Below are 17,252 nucleotides of genomic sequence, written 5' to 3' on the forward strand. Positions count from 1 at the left end.
CGCCCCTCAAAAGTGCTGAAACACCTCGTTTGCGCTCAAACTTTACTTCCGGGCGATGCTGAAGTCTCCGCTTCCCGGCTACCTGCAGTGTTTACCACTTCCCGCGGGTGGGAATTTGCAGACACCCGTGCAAAGCGTTCGACCAAACGCAACAGAGTGGGGCGTGCTGACCAATCACAGCAGACTGGGCTACTCGGGAGGGGGGCCTTAAAGCAACAGTACAACGTTTTTGAAAGACGCTGAAATTGGTTTTGCAGAAATGAACAGTGTGAGAATGATGAGAGGTATTTCTAACATAGAGGCATGCCACCGTATTCTAGTAGTACCCCCAAAGGCAGTTATTAACCCTGAAAAAGCGTGACTTTAACACTCACTGTCCACCACGATCTTGCGGTCGGTCCCGTCGTCGTTGATCTGCTGGATGTTCCCGAAGTGGATGTCGCTGAAGAAGACGCGGTTGGCGCCCTTGCCGCCGCCGCCGTGGTAGTCGAAGCTCAGGGCGATCACGTTCTTCATGTGCTCGGGGTCCTCGAAGGGCTTGATGGGCGCGTTGAGGTTGGTCTCGTCCGACAGGTGGATGCTCTTCAGGATGGTGCGCTCCGAGTACAGCAGGTAGCCGTCGTAGTCGCGGCAGCTGCTGTTGTCCTCGGCCAGCATGCCGTGGGCACAGGCGCACGTCCGCTGGCCGTTGCCGCGGAACAGACACAGCTGCTCGCAGCCGCCGTTGTCCACCTTGCACACGTTGGTGCCTGGGGGAGGAGGGGACGGCCACGCGTGTTATGGAGTTATATCATAGAGCGCGCTACACTTGACACCTTGATGTAGTAAACCAGTTCCAGCAAGCTTTTCCTAGAGGACTTTGGTGTTAATTACACCAAAGTCCTCTAGGAAAGTGGAAGAGTGTGTGTGTGTGTGTCTGTGTGTGTCTGTGTGTGCGCGTGTATCTGTGTGTGTTTGCGTGTGTCTCTCTGTCTGTGTCTCTGTGGTCGTCTTCGTCTGTGTGTCTGTGTGTGCGCGTGTGTCACTGTGTGTGTCTGTGTGTGTCTATGTCTCTGTGGCCGTGTGCGTCTGGTTATGTACCTTGCTGCCTAGCTCTGTTGAAGACCTTGATGTCCTTGAGCTGTACGCCAATGCCAGTCCTGAGCTGAACGGAGTCGGTGGCGTTGTCCTTGCTGCCTCTCTTAATGGAGCCGTTGGCATGAGTCCTGGTTAAAAGGACAAAACACAGTCAGCCAATGTATCTATAATACAACACCACCTGCCTTTGGCTGCCACACATCCCACCATCGTTTCGGTCCTGATTCTAAACGGGGCTTCCAGAGGGATGTTGAGACCCACCTGTCGCTCCAGTAGATGTATCCTTCAAAGACGGACACGGCGAACATGTCCATGTTGTTGTTGGCCAGCACCAGCTCCCGGTTCTCCCCCGTCTCCAGGTTGATGCGTTCAATCTTGTCCGTCCTGGCGTCGCACCAGTACAGCAGACCTTCCTGTCATGTACACCAGCGTCAACAAAGAAACTAACTAACTACAAAACGCAAAAGTAAACATAAATGTACACTCTGAATCAGAATAGGATGAAGTCGAGTTAAAGGATCAACAGCGTTCATATTGATCGTGCTGAGGGGTTCTGGGGGGTGGGGGGCTTCACGGACCTGGTAGTCGATGGAGATGCCGTTGGGCCAGCTGATGCTGACGTTCACCATGACCAATCTTTGGGAGCCGTCCAGGCGAGAGCGCTCGATGCGGGGGTACTGACCCCACTCGGTCCAGAACAGATACCTGCAGCGCCACAAAACAACAGCATCAAGGTGAGAGGGGATCGCTTAACAACGTCCCGCTGGACAAACATCCAAACCACACGGTGGGTGGTCCTGTCACTCGGATGACGCACCCTTTGACCGGGTGGACGGTGATGGCCCGGGGTTTGTCCAGACCGGCGGAGATGACCACGTAGCGGAAGGACCCGTTGAGCCTGGCCACCTCGATCACGTCGAAGCCTTGGTCGGTCCAGTAGATATTCCCTGGGAACATGATGCAACACGTCACGCCAAGTGGCTTTGTACGTTGACCACATTGAGTGACTCAACTGTCGTCACAGCCCCCCAACCTTAAGCTCTCTTAAATGTGTTCTAAATAACTATTTAGTAATATAAATAACTGGTGCTTATAACCATTTTCTGTGGAATTGTCTGGCATCGATGAGCAGGTGGAGGTTATACTATGATTTTGTTATTCTGATTAGAACGTTGTGCCCCAGACCTGCGATCCAGTCCACGGTGATGCCCTCCACGCGACCGATGCCGTTGGTGATCACATCTTCCCTCCACGTCTGGTCTCGCTTCGCCCTGCTGATGGTGCTCAGACCCATGTCCACCCAGTAGATGGTGTCGTTCTCTGGGAGGGAAAGGGAGGGTCAAAGGAGCACAGGGACGGAACAACGGCAAGGTTGATTCCCCCGTTGGGAGTGGAATCCACTGATTGAGCGATGGGGGCGTTGATGGGATCTCTCACCAGCGTGGAAGTCAATGCCGACAGCCAGAGAGGTACCGGACACGGGCACCAGGGCGTCAGACTTGTCCCCTGGGTCCAGGGGAATCCCTCTGATCCCCTCATGGACAGAGTAGAGCAGGAATGAACCCATGCCTGTTCAGAAAGAGAGAGAGCGTGGAATCAGCACCGGACCAAATGGGGCTCTCAGTGGAGGGTGAAACAACATGGTGAATGAATTTGAAGTTACTTAAATTATTCATAGAATTCACCAATAATGTATGTCTTTTTTCTAACCACATGTCTGAATCCCTTCCCATAACTAATCAATTCATCTTTAATGTTTTGCATTATTAATATAGAGTATTATTAATGGAATACAAAATGATTTAAGATTTGTTTTTCCCATATTACGGTTCTGTTAGACCAAGAGGATAGCATGTAAGACAACTAGTTTGACTCACAAACTCAGAAACCAACTCAGCCCACAATTGTGCGAGTTCCCTGGCCTTAGAGTATGTACCAGCGATTGAGGATAGAACCGGCATACGAGACAACGCCAGCACCGAAGACATAGCATTGGCTTCATTCTACCTCCAAACATACAAACACGAGTACTGAACCACCACGTGTATGCCAAGAAATGGAGGGAACACCAATAATATATTAAAGAAACTAATTAGGTGGAAAAGGTATATTCAGTCATCAATCATTAACATCATTTTTAAAACATTGAATAATGGATAAATAATGTGGAGGCGTATGATATGTTTTGTCCAATGTGCTTAAAGATTCAAATAATATTGTCAAAGACATCTAAGTGGGGGACATGGGTGTCACCTTCACAGGACTGCTGTTCCGTCTTGAGGCTGTATCCGGCGGTACACATGCAGGCCCTGCTGGTGGGGGAGGTGGGAAGGCACAGCTGGGAGCAGTCTCCATTGTTGTTACTGCACAGGTTGATCCCTCCTGCAGGACAAAGGATACAGTTTAGAGTCACCTCGGTGAGCGGCACTTGAAACAGCCAGGGTGTATTGAATCGATTCCATTTAGATGTCCCCCTAATATGATGACCTGTCCCGAGTGCTCTTCATGTGGCTTGAAATACAGACATCCCATTTAGTTGTACTTTTGCAATAAAGTCTAATCTAAACGATGCATGACAACATTGGCACACACTGTCTCGAAGGCCACAAACTGCAAAAAGGATTTTTGTATCGACTTCTAACCAAATGTATCCAACATCAAATTAGGCAAAAACAATCCAAACCACACACAAGTTGTGTTTACTTCATTCCAGGATGTGCACAAACAGCCCCAGGGGATTCAGGGTTTACCTTTCTGCACCTCTTCGTCATAGATCCTCATGTGGAACATGGGGGATGTGTTGTTGCGCAACACTTTCCAGCTGCCCCCATCCTTCTTGTCACATGTTCCTATCTGGTCCGAGCCCTGGTCCGCCCACCACAGCTTGTCTCCTGCACACCGGAGCCAAGCAGGAAGTTACATCATGGAAACAAGTGCATCATCTGGGCTGGATGTTGGGTTGGTTATATTTGCATCATCAAAGTGTCCACAGAGTAACGCCAGAGGAATGTCCTCGAGACGGCTGCTGGGAGTGGTTCCTCCTCACCCATGATGGCCAGTGCGGTGGCTTTGTACAGTTTGCCCTTAACGCCGTCCAAGACTTCCAGTTTGGATCCGTCCATCTCACAGCGATTGATGGTGCTGTTCCCCGAGCTGATCCAGTACAGCTGCTCCTTTTCAAAGTCAATAGACAGCCCTGGAAAGATCACACACACACACACCATTGAAGCCAACAGAGAGCCCTGAGCATAGAAAACAGACCTCTCCAAAGCATAGCGAGATGCTTTTTACTGTAACTAATTTGGTTCAAAACGCTCTTCCTCTCTCTGATGGTAATTTGTATAGTTTGTGCCTTTGTTCAATGAGTACATTTAAAAGGAATGCATTACATTTCTGTGATTGTTGAGAAGGTGCCACTCACCCACGGGTCCTCTCTGATTGGTGAAGAGCGTTGTGCGGTTGCCACCGTCCATGTTGGCCATGCTTATGTTGTCTCCATCCGTCCAGTACAGTTTCCTGGATAAAGAACATCGTGTTGAGCAACGATGGCTTTCATGGATTGTTCTGCCTCACATAATGTAACCGTCCACGAGTGGATAGCAGTCGTACGTACGTCGAATGTGAAAATCAAAGCATTGAGCTTTCCAGAGTGACCACGTGGGTTTAGGGGGGGGGGCTTCACAGGTGACCTAATGGGGGGGACTCACCCGAGCATGGGGTGCAGCACCAGACAGTGGGGCTTGTCCAGACCCTGGATGACGGCGTTCTTGAAGGAGCCGTCCAGCCGCGCCACGTTGATCTGCTTCTTGTTGGCGTCGTAGCTGGTCCAGAAGAGGTTCCTGGAGACCCAGTCCACCGCCAGGCCGTGGGCGTTGGGGAGGTCTGAGACAGTTCACAACCAAACATTCAGCGCGGTCCTCTCCTTGTTTGTTTAAATTCCAAAATCAACAAACGAGTGGTTTGGACCTCCCACTGGTTTTGGAAAACTATGCACGCTTATAAAAGGAATTCAGGGTCATAATCCAATAATTATGGAGGAACTCTCGGACCCAATTATGAGAATGCTTCTCAATTATGAGAATGCTTCTCATAATTGCGCCGCTGTCTTACTGGCGGAGCGCCGTGTTTCAACAGACATGCGTGTTGGAAGTGTGTGTGTGTGTGTGTGTGTGTGTGTGTGTGTGTGTGTGTGTGTGTGTGTGTGTGTTTATGATTATTATTAACCTTTATTTACCCAGGCAAGCAAATTAAGAACAACTTTTTTATTTTCAAGTGCAGCCTGAGTGTGTGTGTGTGCGTGTGTGCTTGTGCGTGTGTGCTTGTGCGTGCGTGCGTGCGTTTGTTCCCACCGGCAGACACCACGGTCTCCACCCCCGTGCCGTTGATGAAGGCCCTCTTGATGGTCTGGGTGCGGACGTCGGACCAGTAGATGCGCTGCTCCACGGCGTCGTAGTCCACCACCGTCACGTTGTCGATGTCGGGCACCGTGAAGGAGATGATGTAGTTGTAGTAAGGGTTGTCGATGTCCACGCCGCGGATCTCGATCTGCCGCGCGTACAGCAGGAACTTGCGGGACTCTGGAGGGAGGAACACTCTGGAACATCAGTCGTTTATACCGAATACGAAGGGCATACATGACCAGCAGATAGATGTTCATGCATTAGGTATACATATTCATGTTATTATTATTACTGCAACAAGGAATGGAGGCCAACGTATCCATGGCGATGTTCTGCATACAAGGTAAGCACAACCAAACCAGTTAGGGATGTCCTTCTTCAGTGTTACAGGGGAGGCAGTGTGAACGTGCGTGCGTGTGCGCGTGCTCGGGGACGGTACCTTTACAGGTGCGTTTGTCGGGCTGCAGCTTCATGAGGTGTGGGCAGGCGCAGGAAAAGGTCTGGTTGAAGTTGATAAGACACAGATGGGTGCAGGGTTCCTTCCCATCGACCGCAGCACACGGGTTGGGAGCTGAGAGAGAGACAGAGACAGAGAGAGAGAGAGAGAGAGAGAGAGAGAGTAAGTATACTTGGACACTTAGTTGCTAGCAAAATATGTTCATTGCAATAAATCCATTAGCATGTTTAGATGTGTGGGTTGTTGAAGTGGTTGTTTTGGTCTAATAGCATGGTTCTGGTTAGATGTGGTTAGATGTTCTATGTTTATGCCAACTTTTACAAATTCTAAAGGGCAACAAACTGGGCTCTCCTGCACTCCAGCTGTTTGTTGGAGTTGCATCATCAACATGTGCTTGCACAATGTCACTGAGATTACATCAAGTGTTACAACACATTAAAACTACTTTGGAAAATATTTTTTAAACCTTCTTCGTCTGGTTAAAGGAAGTGAATCTTCAGAAATGTAAGATATGTTGTCTCCTCATCAATGCCAGGGGAACCTTTCTCAGTTGCAAATCAAAAAAACAGGAAAATGATAAAGAGAAAGACCACGTCGATCTGTTCTTCGTTATCCGTTTCAACTCCATAACCACCAACACCACTGCCTTCCCCGACCAGGACCCTGTTTCCACTTCAGCACCCTATCACCCCTGGCCTGCCGAGATTGTGACATTCCAGCCACGTCAGATAAAGCCGTGGAGCCGACACCTCCCTCGCCCCCCATCTCGGCCGGCCCCCCGCATCCCCCCCACCGCCCGGGACAGGGTTCAAGAGTTCAGGGAGATGTGGCCCCCAGCTGGTAAGCTGCCCTCTGAGCAACAACCCGGTGGGAGGTGTCCAGACCGCGTTAGAGGCGACGCCACAACTCCCAACGGGGAATAGGTCAGCCGTCTGGGAGGGGGGGGGGGGGGGGGGGGGGGGGGTGGGGGGCAGGGGGGCGTCGGTCTATGTGATCAGCCGTCAGGCCTGGCGGGCAACGGCACCGGCTGCCCTTTGAGCTTAAGTGGCCACAAGATCCAGAAGCCAATCGTGGTGGGGCATCGGGAGGGAGGGCTGAATACTCTGACGGAGCCGCGGGGGGTGACCGTTGTTCTGTCACTTCCATCTTAACAGGGGCCGGATGGCTACTAGTTAGGGGGGGGTTGACCCCCAGCTGAAAGGTGCTGAGTTCAAGCCCTAATGTCATCAGACTACAGGTAGATGTCCGACCCCTACCAGCTCCTTAATGCCTGTTTTCTGTACTGCCCATCCCCTACCTGCTCCTTAATGACTTGTCTGTCTGTCTGTCTGTCTGTCTGTCTGGGCCTCACCCTGGGGCTGTCTGGAGGGGTGGTAGACCTGCAGGTCAAAGGGCTGGGTGTTGGTCCTCTGCACCACCGTCACGTTGCCCCCGGTCCACTTGTTGGCCTTGGCCAGCGTGTTGGTCCTCCAGTCCGTCCAGTACACCTCCCCGCCGTACATGGTGACGGCGAAGGGGTGCGACAGGAACTCGTGGCCCCGCAGCACCTCGATCAGCCCGGTGCCGTCGTACAGCGCAGAGTAGATCGCATCCGACCTGTGGGGAAGGGAGGGGGGGGGGGAGGGGCGTTGGCATTAGGATGAGGGGTGGGGAATCACAAGGTACCTCACAATACCATACACCATGGCCCGCGACACAGATAATATATCACAATACTTCGATTCTGCAATAAACACATTTTTTGACATGCATCGTGATGTATCGCTATAGGATTGTCTAACGAAGAATACAAAATGACTGAAAAGGTAAGGTGCTGGATTTCGGGCTAAATTCATGGGACGTCTTTTTGGAAAAATATATTGTGCACTTAGTTATTGCAATATGTTATATTGTGTATTTGCATTTTTAGTGCATCCAGTTTTGTAACTGCTTTGTTACTCTTTGTGTTTCCGATTCACTCTTTGAATGCTCTTTGAAACCTTCCTAATCGGCACCCTGCTTCTTGGATTTATTCAATATCAATTAGTTTAGCTGAATTGGAAGGTGGGATAGCTGCTCAGATCAACCCAGTACTGTGCAGGTACAGAGATATATAGGGAGAGGAAAGAGAGAGAGAGAGGTCAGTGAGGGCGTATCTGAGAGAGTGGGTGCAGTGGCGGACCTGGCATCGATCCAGACGATGCGTCTCTCCATGTAGTCCACGGTGAGCCCGTTGGGCCAGCCCCCGCTGCCCGTCTCTCGGTGGATAGTCCGTCTCCCCTCACCGCTCATGGACGCCGCCTCGATCCTGGGCAGACTGGCGTCCCAATCCGTCCAGAACAGGATGCTGACGACCACACACAGGGATACAACACGGCCATTTACTATGTTCTCGTTGAGAAGTGACTCGAGGGGGATTTGTTCTAGGTTTGAAACATTCATGAGCAGGTGGGCGCCTTGCTCAAGGACGCCAACAGGAGGACAACCGTAGCACAACAGGGCCACAGAATTTAGTGTCCAGGAGTTGCTCGTTCAGACAAGCCATTGTCAGATGTTCAAGGGAATAACAGTTCAAGATGCTAAGATGTCGCCCCTTGGCGAGCTCCATGTTCTGCGTTCCCTCACCCGTCCCGTGGGTCCAGGGCGATGGCTCTTGGGTGCTCCACGTCCCCGGCCAGCAGGGTGGTCCTCATGGTCCCGTCCAGCTTGGCCACCTCGATCTGATCCAGGTTACTCTCCACCCAGTAGATGTTGCCCGCGATCCAGTCCACGGCGAGACCCTCTGGGGTGGCCAGCCCGTACTGGATCACCACCTCGAAGCTGGTCAGCGCTGAGGAGGACCAACAGGTTAACGTTACTCCTGTGATCTACAATGGCATTTAAGTGATGGAATCGTATAGAGCGTTGGCATGGGGTCTGCGCCTGTGATAGCACAGGACTGTATCCGGGATGGCTTTCTAAATAGAACGAGGTCTTGCTGGAGGTGCCAAATCATTTCTTTCAGGAGTTGGCAAAAATCTTCCGGCAGAACAGATTTCTCATCACAGAAAATAGATTATTTAGACATTCGTTGACTAATTTGGAAGCAGAGTGAGACACGCACAGCTACCTCTGACTGTGGTTACAATTAGTATCACGCAGCCCCTGAAAACTGTAAAAGACCCATTTCAATATTCTGTGGCCCATTTTGGATCTCTTTTTGTCCAGTGAATGGTTGTCATTACAGTAATCAGACAAGGCTAACCCAAGAGAGATACAACTAATCGTACACGAGAGAGATCAGACGAGTCACGCATGAGAGAGATCAGTAGAGGAACCACAGGTTGAGTGGTTAGGAGGTTTAAATGTATCTGAATAAAATGTCAAGGCAGGTTGCTTTAAAGGTAGCTGCTAAATGACCAATAAAGTAAATGGTTCCAGGGCCTCTTCACATTAAGTACGTTGCGGCGCCGGAGCCGGGCTACCTTTCCCTGGACGGCGGAAGGCGGCTTGGAACAGCCTTTGTTAGTGGTTGGCAGCAGTCAGTGTTCAGTGTCTACCTCACAGCTTGAAAGAGCACTGGTTCTCACTAGTTCTCAATAAGCTCCGGACTGGTTCTAATTAACTCTGGACTGGTCCTCAGTAAGGGGTAGCAACAGGAGCAGCTATTCTAGAAGCTGAGAGAGGTTACAGTGTTTCATCTATTCTAGAAGATGAGAGGGGTTACAGTGTTTCATCTATTCTAGAAGATGAGAGAGGTTACAGTGTGTCATCTATTCTAGAAGATGAGAGGGACTACAGTGTTTCAGATTATCTCTAAAATAAGAAGGGTTACAGTGTTTCAGCTAATCTAGAAGATGAGAGGGGTTACAGTGTTACAGTAAACGCTGTATTTCAAAGGGCTGGGAATCAGTACGACGGCACTGTTTTTGTTGTCCCTCCTACGCTAAAAATCTGCACTGGAGCTGCAGTCAGGCACAGCCAACACTGAGACAAATGGGAAGCGACAAAGCCTTCTGTATGCTCCCCCCGCCCCCACCGACCCACCTACCCGCCTCACGGCCCCCTCCACCCTGGGAAAGGAACCTTGATTGGCACAGATACCTTGGTTTTAGGAGAATGAAAAGGCCACACAGTACTCGAGCGGTTTGAGTCTGGCCCTGCATTGCAAAACACCCACCATCAACCGTGAACACAACAAATAATACATTACCTCTTTTTATGTCTATTGGAATATTCGTTTTTTAGCATAAGAAAAGGCTTTCTGGGTCAGGAGGTCATAAATATATAAGTTAGCAAAACAACAATTTGACGAAGGATGAATGACTATCAACTAATCGTTTGGTGTTGTGAGATGTGCCAAAACTTATACATAACATTTAAAGTGTGTGTGTGTGTGTGTGTGTGTGTGTGTGTGTGTGTGTGTGTGTGTGTGTGTGTGTGTGTGTGTGTGTGTGTGTGTGTACATAGATGTTTTAAATCTACTTATCCAGTGTATTGTTAAAACAATACTGCCACCCAGTGAAGAGAGAAGTGTCATGGCTCCTCATCTCACCTCCGTTCTCAGAGAGTTTCCCCCGGTAGATCTTGTCCTCCACCACGTCCGTCCAGTAAAGGGTGCTCTGGTTCAGGTGGAAGTCCAGGGCGATGGTGTTCCTCAGCCCGGGGACCAGCACACTGAACTCCCCCTTGTGGAGGTCAATCCTCCGGATCTCATGGCGGTTGGAGAAGATGATGAAGGGCTTGAAGGGATCTGGAGGAAGAAAGAATAAAGAAATACATCTCATGCAAACAAAATAAGAACGGGATCAAATGAGTCCCCGCCGCCTCCGTCTTCCCAGCATGCCTTGCAGACACTTGCATGGCTCCACTGCCCTGTCTCTGTTATAATTAACTCTCTAACGCTCTGGGAAAACCATCGAATACAGAGCGGTAGGGGAATATTACTTCTAACTTTCATGTTTGGCGTTTTAATAAATAATGATGTTATTAAACCCCTAGAGTGACCCACCCGCTTGAACCACCCACGCTTCCAGATATCAGCCCAAACATTCGAGTTTCCTCACATTGCATTACAGTCCATCTCTCTACATGGCAAGCAGCAGAACATCTCGCTACATGTGCTACAGCAGGACTTCTCTCTATATGTGCAGAATATCTCTCTACATGTGGACCAGCAGAACATCTCTCCACATGTGGACCAGCAGAACATCTCTCCACATGTGGACCAGCAGAACATCTCTCCACATGTGGACCAGCAGAACATCTCTCCACATGCGCTCCAGCAGTACCTCCCTCTCCATGTATTCAGGCTCCTTCAGACTCACCCGTGCTCTTGCAGCTCTCCATGTCGGCCTCCAGCTCCCAGCCCTCGTAGCAGGAACACTTGACGCTGGCCTTCTCCTGCTCGCAGCGCTGGCTGCACTTGAGGTGTTTGGCACAGAAGCTCTGGATCTGGCACGTCTTGTTGTCGGCGCCCAGCTCCATGCCGAGGGGGCACGAGCACATGAAGCCTTCTCCGGGGATGATGCTGCAGTTGTGGCTACAGCCGCCGTTGTCCACGGAGCAGAGGTCTGGGGACGGGGGGGAGATGGGAGGGTTGGACCTTTTGGAAATAAACCTGAACTTCCACCACCCAAGATCAAGCTGGACCCAGCAGTGCTGTGGCTGTTACTGTTGACCACCAAATATTGAATGCGGTCACACAACAAAGTATTTCTCCTTTTCAGTCTGCAAACATACCAATGATCAAATGAGACATATATGCATGCATGTATGCAGGCATATATACAGCCTTTTGTCTCGTCATGAAAATGTTCATGGTGGCCGTCCCACAACGCTCTGCTGAGACCCACTCGCGGCTTGTGACCCAGAGCTATAAAGATACAGGGCTAGAGGCAGTTTCATCTAAAGTCTAATTGTACCTCACAATGCCAGCCTGTGGTTGGAATCATTTAATTGGTTGCTGGGTGACAACACCCTGCATTGCCACCCTTTAATGTTCTCATGTTTCGCTTGAGTTTCTCTGGCTATGCAAAATCAGAGGCTCGAATTTCAGTAGAGCGTTACAATTAAAAAACATACACACAGAAATAGAAAGGGGGTGGTTATGTGTGTATCATTGGGACCTGTGGACCTCCCAACGAGACGCACATAGTTCTAGAGAGACTTACTTTTATTAAAAGTACCTAGTTGTGTAGTATCTTATACTAGATTTCTTTGTTGTATACAGGGAATGGGTTAACCTTGCGATTGTTAATGCTTGGCTCTATGAACATCCATACTGTACGGACGGCATTATATTGTTGTTTCTCTTTCTTCTGACAAATGTAATTATTGTAAGTCGCTTTGGATAACAGCGTCTGCTAAATGCTCTGAATGTAAAGGTTTGTTTGAGAGGAGGAACGAGGGTCCGGTAGAAGCGTCTTTCGGTTTTACCACAGAGTTTCTCGTCCGAGCCGTCGGGACAGTCATCCGTCCCGTCACAGAGCTTCTCGCCCGGCAGGCAGATGGAGTCGTTGGTGGCGCACACGTGGTGAGACAGCTTGCACACCGTGGCCTCACAGTTCTCCTCGTCAGAGTTGTCCTCGCAGTCGTGGTCGCCGTCGCACACCCAGGCCTTGATGATGCAGCGCGCTGCAGGGTCAGACGGCAGCGGTGAGCAGCAGGTTGGTTTTAGGAACCCGTGTGTTGGGTCATGTGAACATCTCTGATCGAACGATGCCAGTATACATTTTATTTTGAACTGTATCGCTATTATGTTTATAACAATGTCTTATAATTGTATTTAACTAATGGGATCGGCTTATAGCAATCAATAAAAAAATACCATGCCCTGGTAGGCACCCATCGAAAAGAAAAACCACAACAACTTCATTTTCCATTCCCTGGAAACCCTTTAAGACACCGGTGACCTCTGACCCCCCCGTCACGCAGGTGGTAAAGTCCTCACCAGAGTCCTTGCAGAGGAACTTCACAGCGGGGTCACACATGTGGGTGACCCCCTTGCAGTTCTCGTCGCTCAGGTCCATGCAGTCGTTGTCCCCGTCGCAGCGCCACCGCATGGGGATGCAAAGGCCGTCCATCTTGCACTGGAACTCATCCACGTGACAGCCGCCGGGCGGCCGAGTGGCTGAGGGAGACACAGGAAGAGGAGAGTTTAATTAGCAGCGTCTGAAATCAGCAGTTAACAATGAGCTGGATGGCCCGCTAGCTAGATGCGTTCAGCAAGCTGGTTGTTAAAAGCTACAAGCAGGACAACATCTAGACCGGTGATTAGTTGGTTATCTGGACCACTGGTCAACCACCTGCCTGGAACAGCACCAAGTCAAACAACCACAGAGCATTCTCCCCTCCAGCCACCCCATTGGTTGATACCATGGACCGATTCTAAACAGACCAATAAGGATGTGGAAAAACAACATCAATTCAAGACAAAGAGATCACTTCTTGGCATAGCCAAGCATGAAATAGGCCTGGATTCTCTCAGCGCTGGAATACAATATATGGGAGAGAAGCGCAATAAGACTTCTCCTCTGCCATAATGACTTCCAGATGGTAAGCTTGAACACACACACACACACACACACACACACACACACACACACACACACACACACACACACACACACACACACACACACACACACACACACACACACACACACACACACACACACAGAACCACACACACACGCAGAACCACACACAGACATAAAAACGCACCCAAGCAAACACACACCCACACCTCATTAGGCCAACAGGTCATGCTGGGTCCAGCAGGGATTCAACAGGATTGAGCAATTCACAAACAAACCCTCATGAGGTCAGACCGGCTGTCTGCCAGAGTATTACAGAGTCAGTCTGATGTTAACAACAGCAAGCGATCAGGCTTAAGACACAAGGAGGTTTAAGGAACTTCTAAGAGTAGCCCCATGGCCTGGCCTGGTCTGGTCTGGCCTGGGCTAGTCACACATAACCTAGCCTAGCCTAGGAGTGGGCTGCAACTTTCCCTTCATGACAGTCACACAAGGCCAACATGGAGAAGAGATTACCGGTGGCCATTAGTGGGATCTCAACATTAGCACACAAACCCGTTCAAACCCCGTTCAGTTTTCATTTCTCAACTTAAAAAGACCCAGCTTTCCATCCCTCCTGCTGAAGGGGGAGAGCCTCGAGTGGACTGCGCATGTTTCCCAGCACACACCGTGTCATGCCCTGAAGCTGTGTCGGATGAACCTACCAGGATATCTGCCAACAACACCTAAAATGGTCCATTCTTTACATATTGGAGAATTATATTTATAGTAAAGATATTTACTTAATCCTGGTCAAAGATATTTACTATAAACCTATTGATATTTACTTCAATAGGTTTATAGTACGAAATTGTACGAAAGAGTTACAATAAATACACAGGAAAATAATGTTTTCCTGTGTGTTCCCTGGTAGTTTAATGGCTAGCCCCACCCCGAAGCTCCTCAACCAAAGAGCTGCATTGTGGGCCACTGGCATTCTTTTAAATTGGCTACAATCTCAGCTACCCACAATACGTCAACAGTCAACAACAAACTGAAGGCATACATGCAATGTGAGGATGTTCAGGGCAAGCAGGGGCATGCATGGCACAAATGAAACATGACATAAGGAGAAGTAGACCTTAAGTTGTGTTGTGACAACTCCTCCACAACTCAACATATAAAGAGAGTGAAACACGATACACAACGTAATGGCAATGTCAAGTAATCCCCCCACTATCTCTCACCACCAAAGAGCAGCGATGTAAACACAACCCACAATAATCCCCGACACCCTCCACACGCCCTGTGTCGCAGCAACATAAGGACGTGCATTCCCTGAAGGGCGTTCCCGTTTGGGTCGGCTGCCTGCGTTCCCGCTCACCTTGGTTGGTGCAGTTGGCGTGCGTCTCGTCGCTGTAGTCTCCGCAGTCGTTGTCTCCGTCGCAGGTCCAGTACTCGGGGATGCAGCGGCCACTATTGCACTTGAATTGAACGCTGGAGCAGGAGTGGCTACAGCCCGCCTCGTCACTGTTGTCCCCGCAGTCGTTGTCTGTACACACACACACACACACACACACACACACACACACACACACACACACACACACACACACACACACACACACACACACACACACACACACACACACACACACTCTGTCAGATCCCTTTTTAGTCGCTAATTATTTGTATCTTTGGGCTAGGGACTATTTGGTGTCAGTAGTTTAACAGACCGTTGTCACAGCGCCAGTTGACGTTGATGCAGCGACCGTTGGCGCAGGTGAACTGGGTCAGGGGGAAGCAGGTGGGGTAGGCTGGAGAGGGGGGAGCCGTAGATAGAGGGTCATTGATCAGGATGAGACACTTGTTGTATGTGGAGAAGCTGGAGAGGATGAGCAGTGAGCGGTACCCACCACAGGAGTCAGGCTCGTCAGAGCGGTCTCCACAGTCGTCGTCTAGGTCGCAGGTCCAGGAGATGGGGATGCAGCGGCCGCTGGTGCAGGGGTACTGGTTGGGGGGGCACGTGCGAGCTGGAATAACAGAAGGTTGCATGATGTTCTTCTCTTTGGCAATGTCCAAAAGTAATTCTGACAGTGATTCAGTCGTGATTAAAGACAAGCCAAACTTCCATTTGTGTGAAGCCTGTTTGATGGTGTGCCCCAGGGTTCTGCATTAGACACACTGATTTTTTTCAGCTCTATAAATAGTTAGCCAAAATATGGATGGTGTTAATCTTTTATGCATACTAGGGGGCATATGTTGTTCTGGATCCTCCCTTTGGCCGATTGCAGGCTGCTTTCGATATCAAGTCTCAGCTTTGTCAGCTAAAGCTGGTTTTTAATTCTGAAAGGACAGTATTCTGTTCTAAATTACTAACATTATACAGGTTAGATGATTGAGGATGTCTCTTGTCTAGAATTTTTTTAAAACAAATCTAGACAACATTTTACTTTTGAGGCCAGAATAATCTTTTGACGTGTATTAGAGTGAGAAGAACTTAAGGACGCATCAACTGATGAACTCAGATGCTGAAGAGAAAAGTGCCTTAGGACCGGCACAGCCTGGAAAGCCCTCACTTGTATTCTAGGGACGGTTAGCCATCACTGCCCTCATGTAGGCCCTTTGATCTGTATTTATTTATTTATTTATTAAGTAATTCTAGGTAATGTCAACCTACAGTTTGTATCTCAGACAGCTGACAGTAAGCATGGGGCTCTGCTGCCACTGCATAGAAAAGACTGCCAGTGAATTCAAACTTTAAGGTTTGACAATCTAAACTTGAAATTGCATGTCCCTTTGAAAACGTCAAAGCCTTTTGGTAACACAAGAAATGCCGGGTTATGCAAAAGACACCTCAGTTTACTTTTGATGAGAATGACAAATAAAAAACTAAAAATGTTTCTTCACACACCTGAGCAGGTAGTATTGGACTCATCTTCATCATTTCCACAGTCGTTGTCTCCATCACAGAGCCAGCGTACAGGTATACAGCGGTTGTTCTGGCATTTGAAGCGGTCACTGGGGCAAGTATGCTGGTCTGGGAAGAGAAGGAAAGAACATCTAGAAGTAAGTCTTCAGAGTCATACTCATGTTATGCTAAAGTATAATAGATACGTTGACATGTGTGTTAAAACTACCACACACTGTTTCTGAGATCCTTCTAGTTCATTCCTGGCTGTTGAACAATGTTTTTTTAATAGAGAGAAGCGAGTGAGTCAGGCCCTCTCAGAGATGTGGATATTACATAAAGAGCTGGATTTAGTACTTTGCTGTCAATATGTGCCACGTGTCTTTGGCAACTGGGCTTAACTGTATGACTCATTAATTAATTCTTAAACTGTGCCATGCATTGTATCATACAGTTCAGCCCGCCAAAACATTCAAAGAGCCATTCAAATCAAGAAAAACTCATTTCAGGACCAGCGCCCGACACCTTCTGATTGAGAGCACACATAAAGCCAGAGATACAACAGCGATATAATAAGGAAACTTGGAAACAAGGCTACATTGAAACTGCAGTGAGTCACGTTGTTGTTTTATTGGTCCTGGTGTTGCTGCTGCTGCGCAACCATGACGACGACAACTGGGTCCACTCACGGCAAAGCTCTGGGAGCTCATCGCTGTTGTCCAGACAGTCGTTGTCCCCGTCACACTTCCAGCGCTCCTGGATGCAGCGGTTGTTCTTGCAGGCGAACTCCCCCGGCTGGCACTGGGGCGGAGGCACGTAGGACGGGTTGGCTGGAAGGAGACAGAGCAGCGCAGCGGTCAGAGGAGCAGTCCGAGCACAGTCGCACAGCACTGTCATCGGGAGACTTGAGTCATCCTCCTTCCTTCCTTCCT

The 17,252-nt window shown here is 49.4% G+C and overlaps 1 protein-coding gene and 1 non-coding gene across 2 annotated transcripts in view; both read right to left on the minus strand.

The window, feature by feature from the left end:
• Window positions 1–17,252, minus strand: part of LOC115543056 (low-density lipoprotein receptor-related protein 1) — a 94,610-nt gene that overhangs the window by 32,939 nt on the left and 44,419 nt on the right. The window contains exons 16-41 of the mRNA XM_030355608.1: window positions 17,010–17,150; window positions 16,324–16,449; window positions 15,326–15,442; window positions 15,146–15,226; window positions 14,794–14,961; window positions 12,845–13,024; window positions 12,331–12,528; window positions 11,220–11,465; window positions 10,448–10,645; window positions 8,539–8,743; window positions 8,096–8,260; window positions 7,286–7,530; window positions 5,917–6,048; window positions 5,427–5,654; window positions 4,785–4,959; window positions 4,499–4,593; window positions 4,124–4,273; window positions 3,828–3,968; window positions 3,331–3,459; window positions 2,515–2,646; window positions 2,263–2,397; window positions 1,895–2,024; window positions 1,656–1,782; window positions 1,339–1,490; window positions 1,081–1,205; window positions 375–749 (exon numbers count right to left, since the gene is read on the minus strand). Coding sequence (XP_030211468.1) covers window positions 375–749; window positions 1,081–1,205; window positions 1,339–1,490; window positions 1,656–1,782; window positions 1,895–2,024; window positions 2,263–2,397; window positions 2,515–2,646; window positions 3,331–3,459; window positions 3,828–3,968; window positions 4,124–4,273; window positions 4,499–4,593; window positions 4,785–4,959; window positions 5,427–5,654; window positions 5,917–6,048; window positions 7,286–7,530; window positions 8,096–8,260; window positions 8,539–8,743; window positions 10,448–10,645; window positions 11,220–11,465; window positions 12,331–12,528; window positions 12,845–13,024; window positions 14,794–14,961; window positions 15,146–15,226; window positions 15,326–15,442; window positions 16,324–16,449; window positions 17,010–17,150 — 4,296 coding nt within the window. The remainder of the gene's footprint in view (window positions 1–374; window positions 750–1,080; window positions 1,206–1,338; window positions 1,491–1,655; window positions 1,783–1,894; window positions 2,025–2,262; window positions 2,398–2,514; window positions 2,647–3,330; window positions 3,460–3,827; window positions 3,969–4,123; window positions 4,274–4,498; window positions 4,594–4,784; window positions 4,960–5,426; window positions 5,655–5,916; window positions 6,049–7,285; window positions 7,531–8,095; window positions 8,261–8,538; window positions 8,744–10,447; window positions 10,646–11,219; window positions 11,466–12,330; window positions 12,529–12,844; window positions 13,025–14,793; window positions 14,962–15,145; window positions 15,227–15,325; window positions 15,443–16,323; window positions 16,450–17,009; window positions 17,151–17,252) is intronic.
• LOC115553780 (small nucleolar RNA SNORA57) lies at window positions 3,006–3,140 on the minus strand. Its single transcript, XR_003978509.1, has one exon. It is a non-coding gene; the product is annotated as a small nucleolar RNA SNORA57 (small nucleolar RNA).

This window comes from Gadus morhua, chromosome 1 (genome assembly GCF_902167405.1).
Source record: "Gadus morhua chromosome 1, gadMor3.0, whole genome shotgun sequence".
Classification (NCBI taxonomy): domain Eukaryota; kingdom Metazoa; phylum Chordata; class Actinopteri; order Gadiformes; family Gadidae; genus Gadus; species Gadus morhua.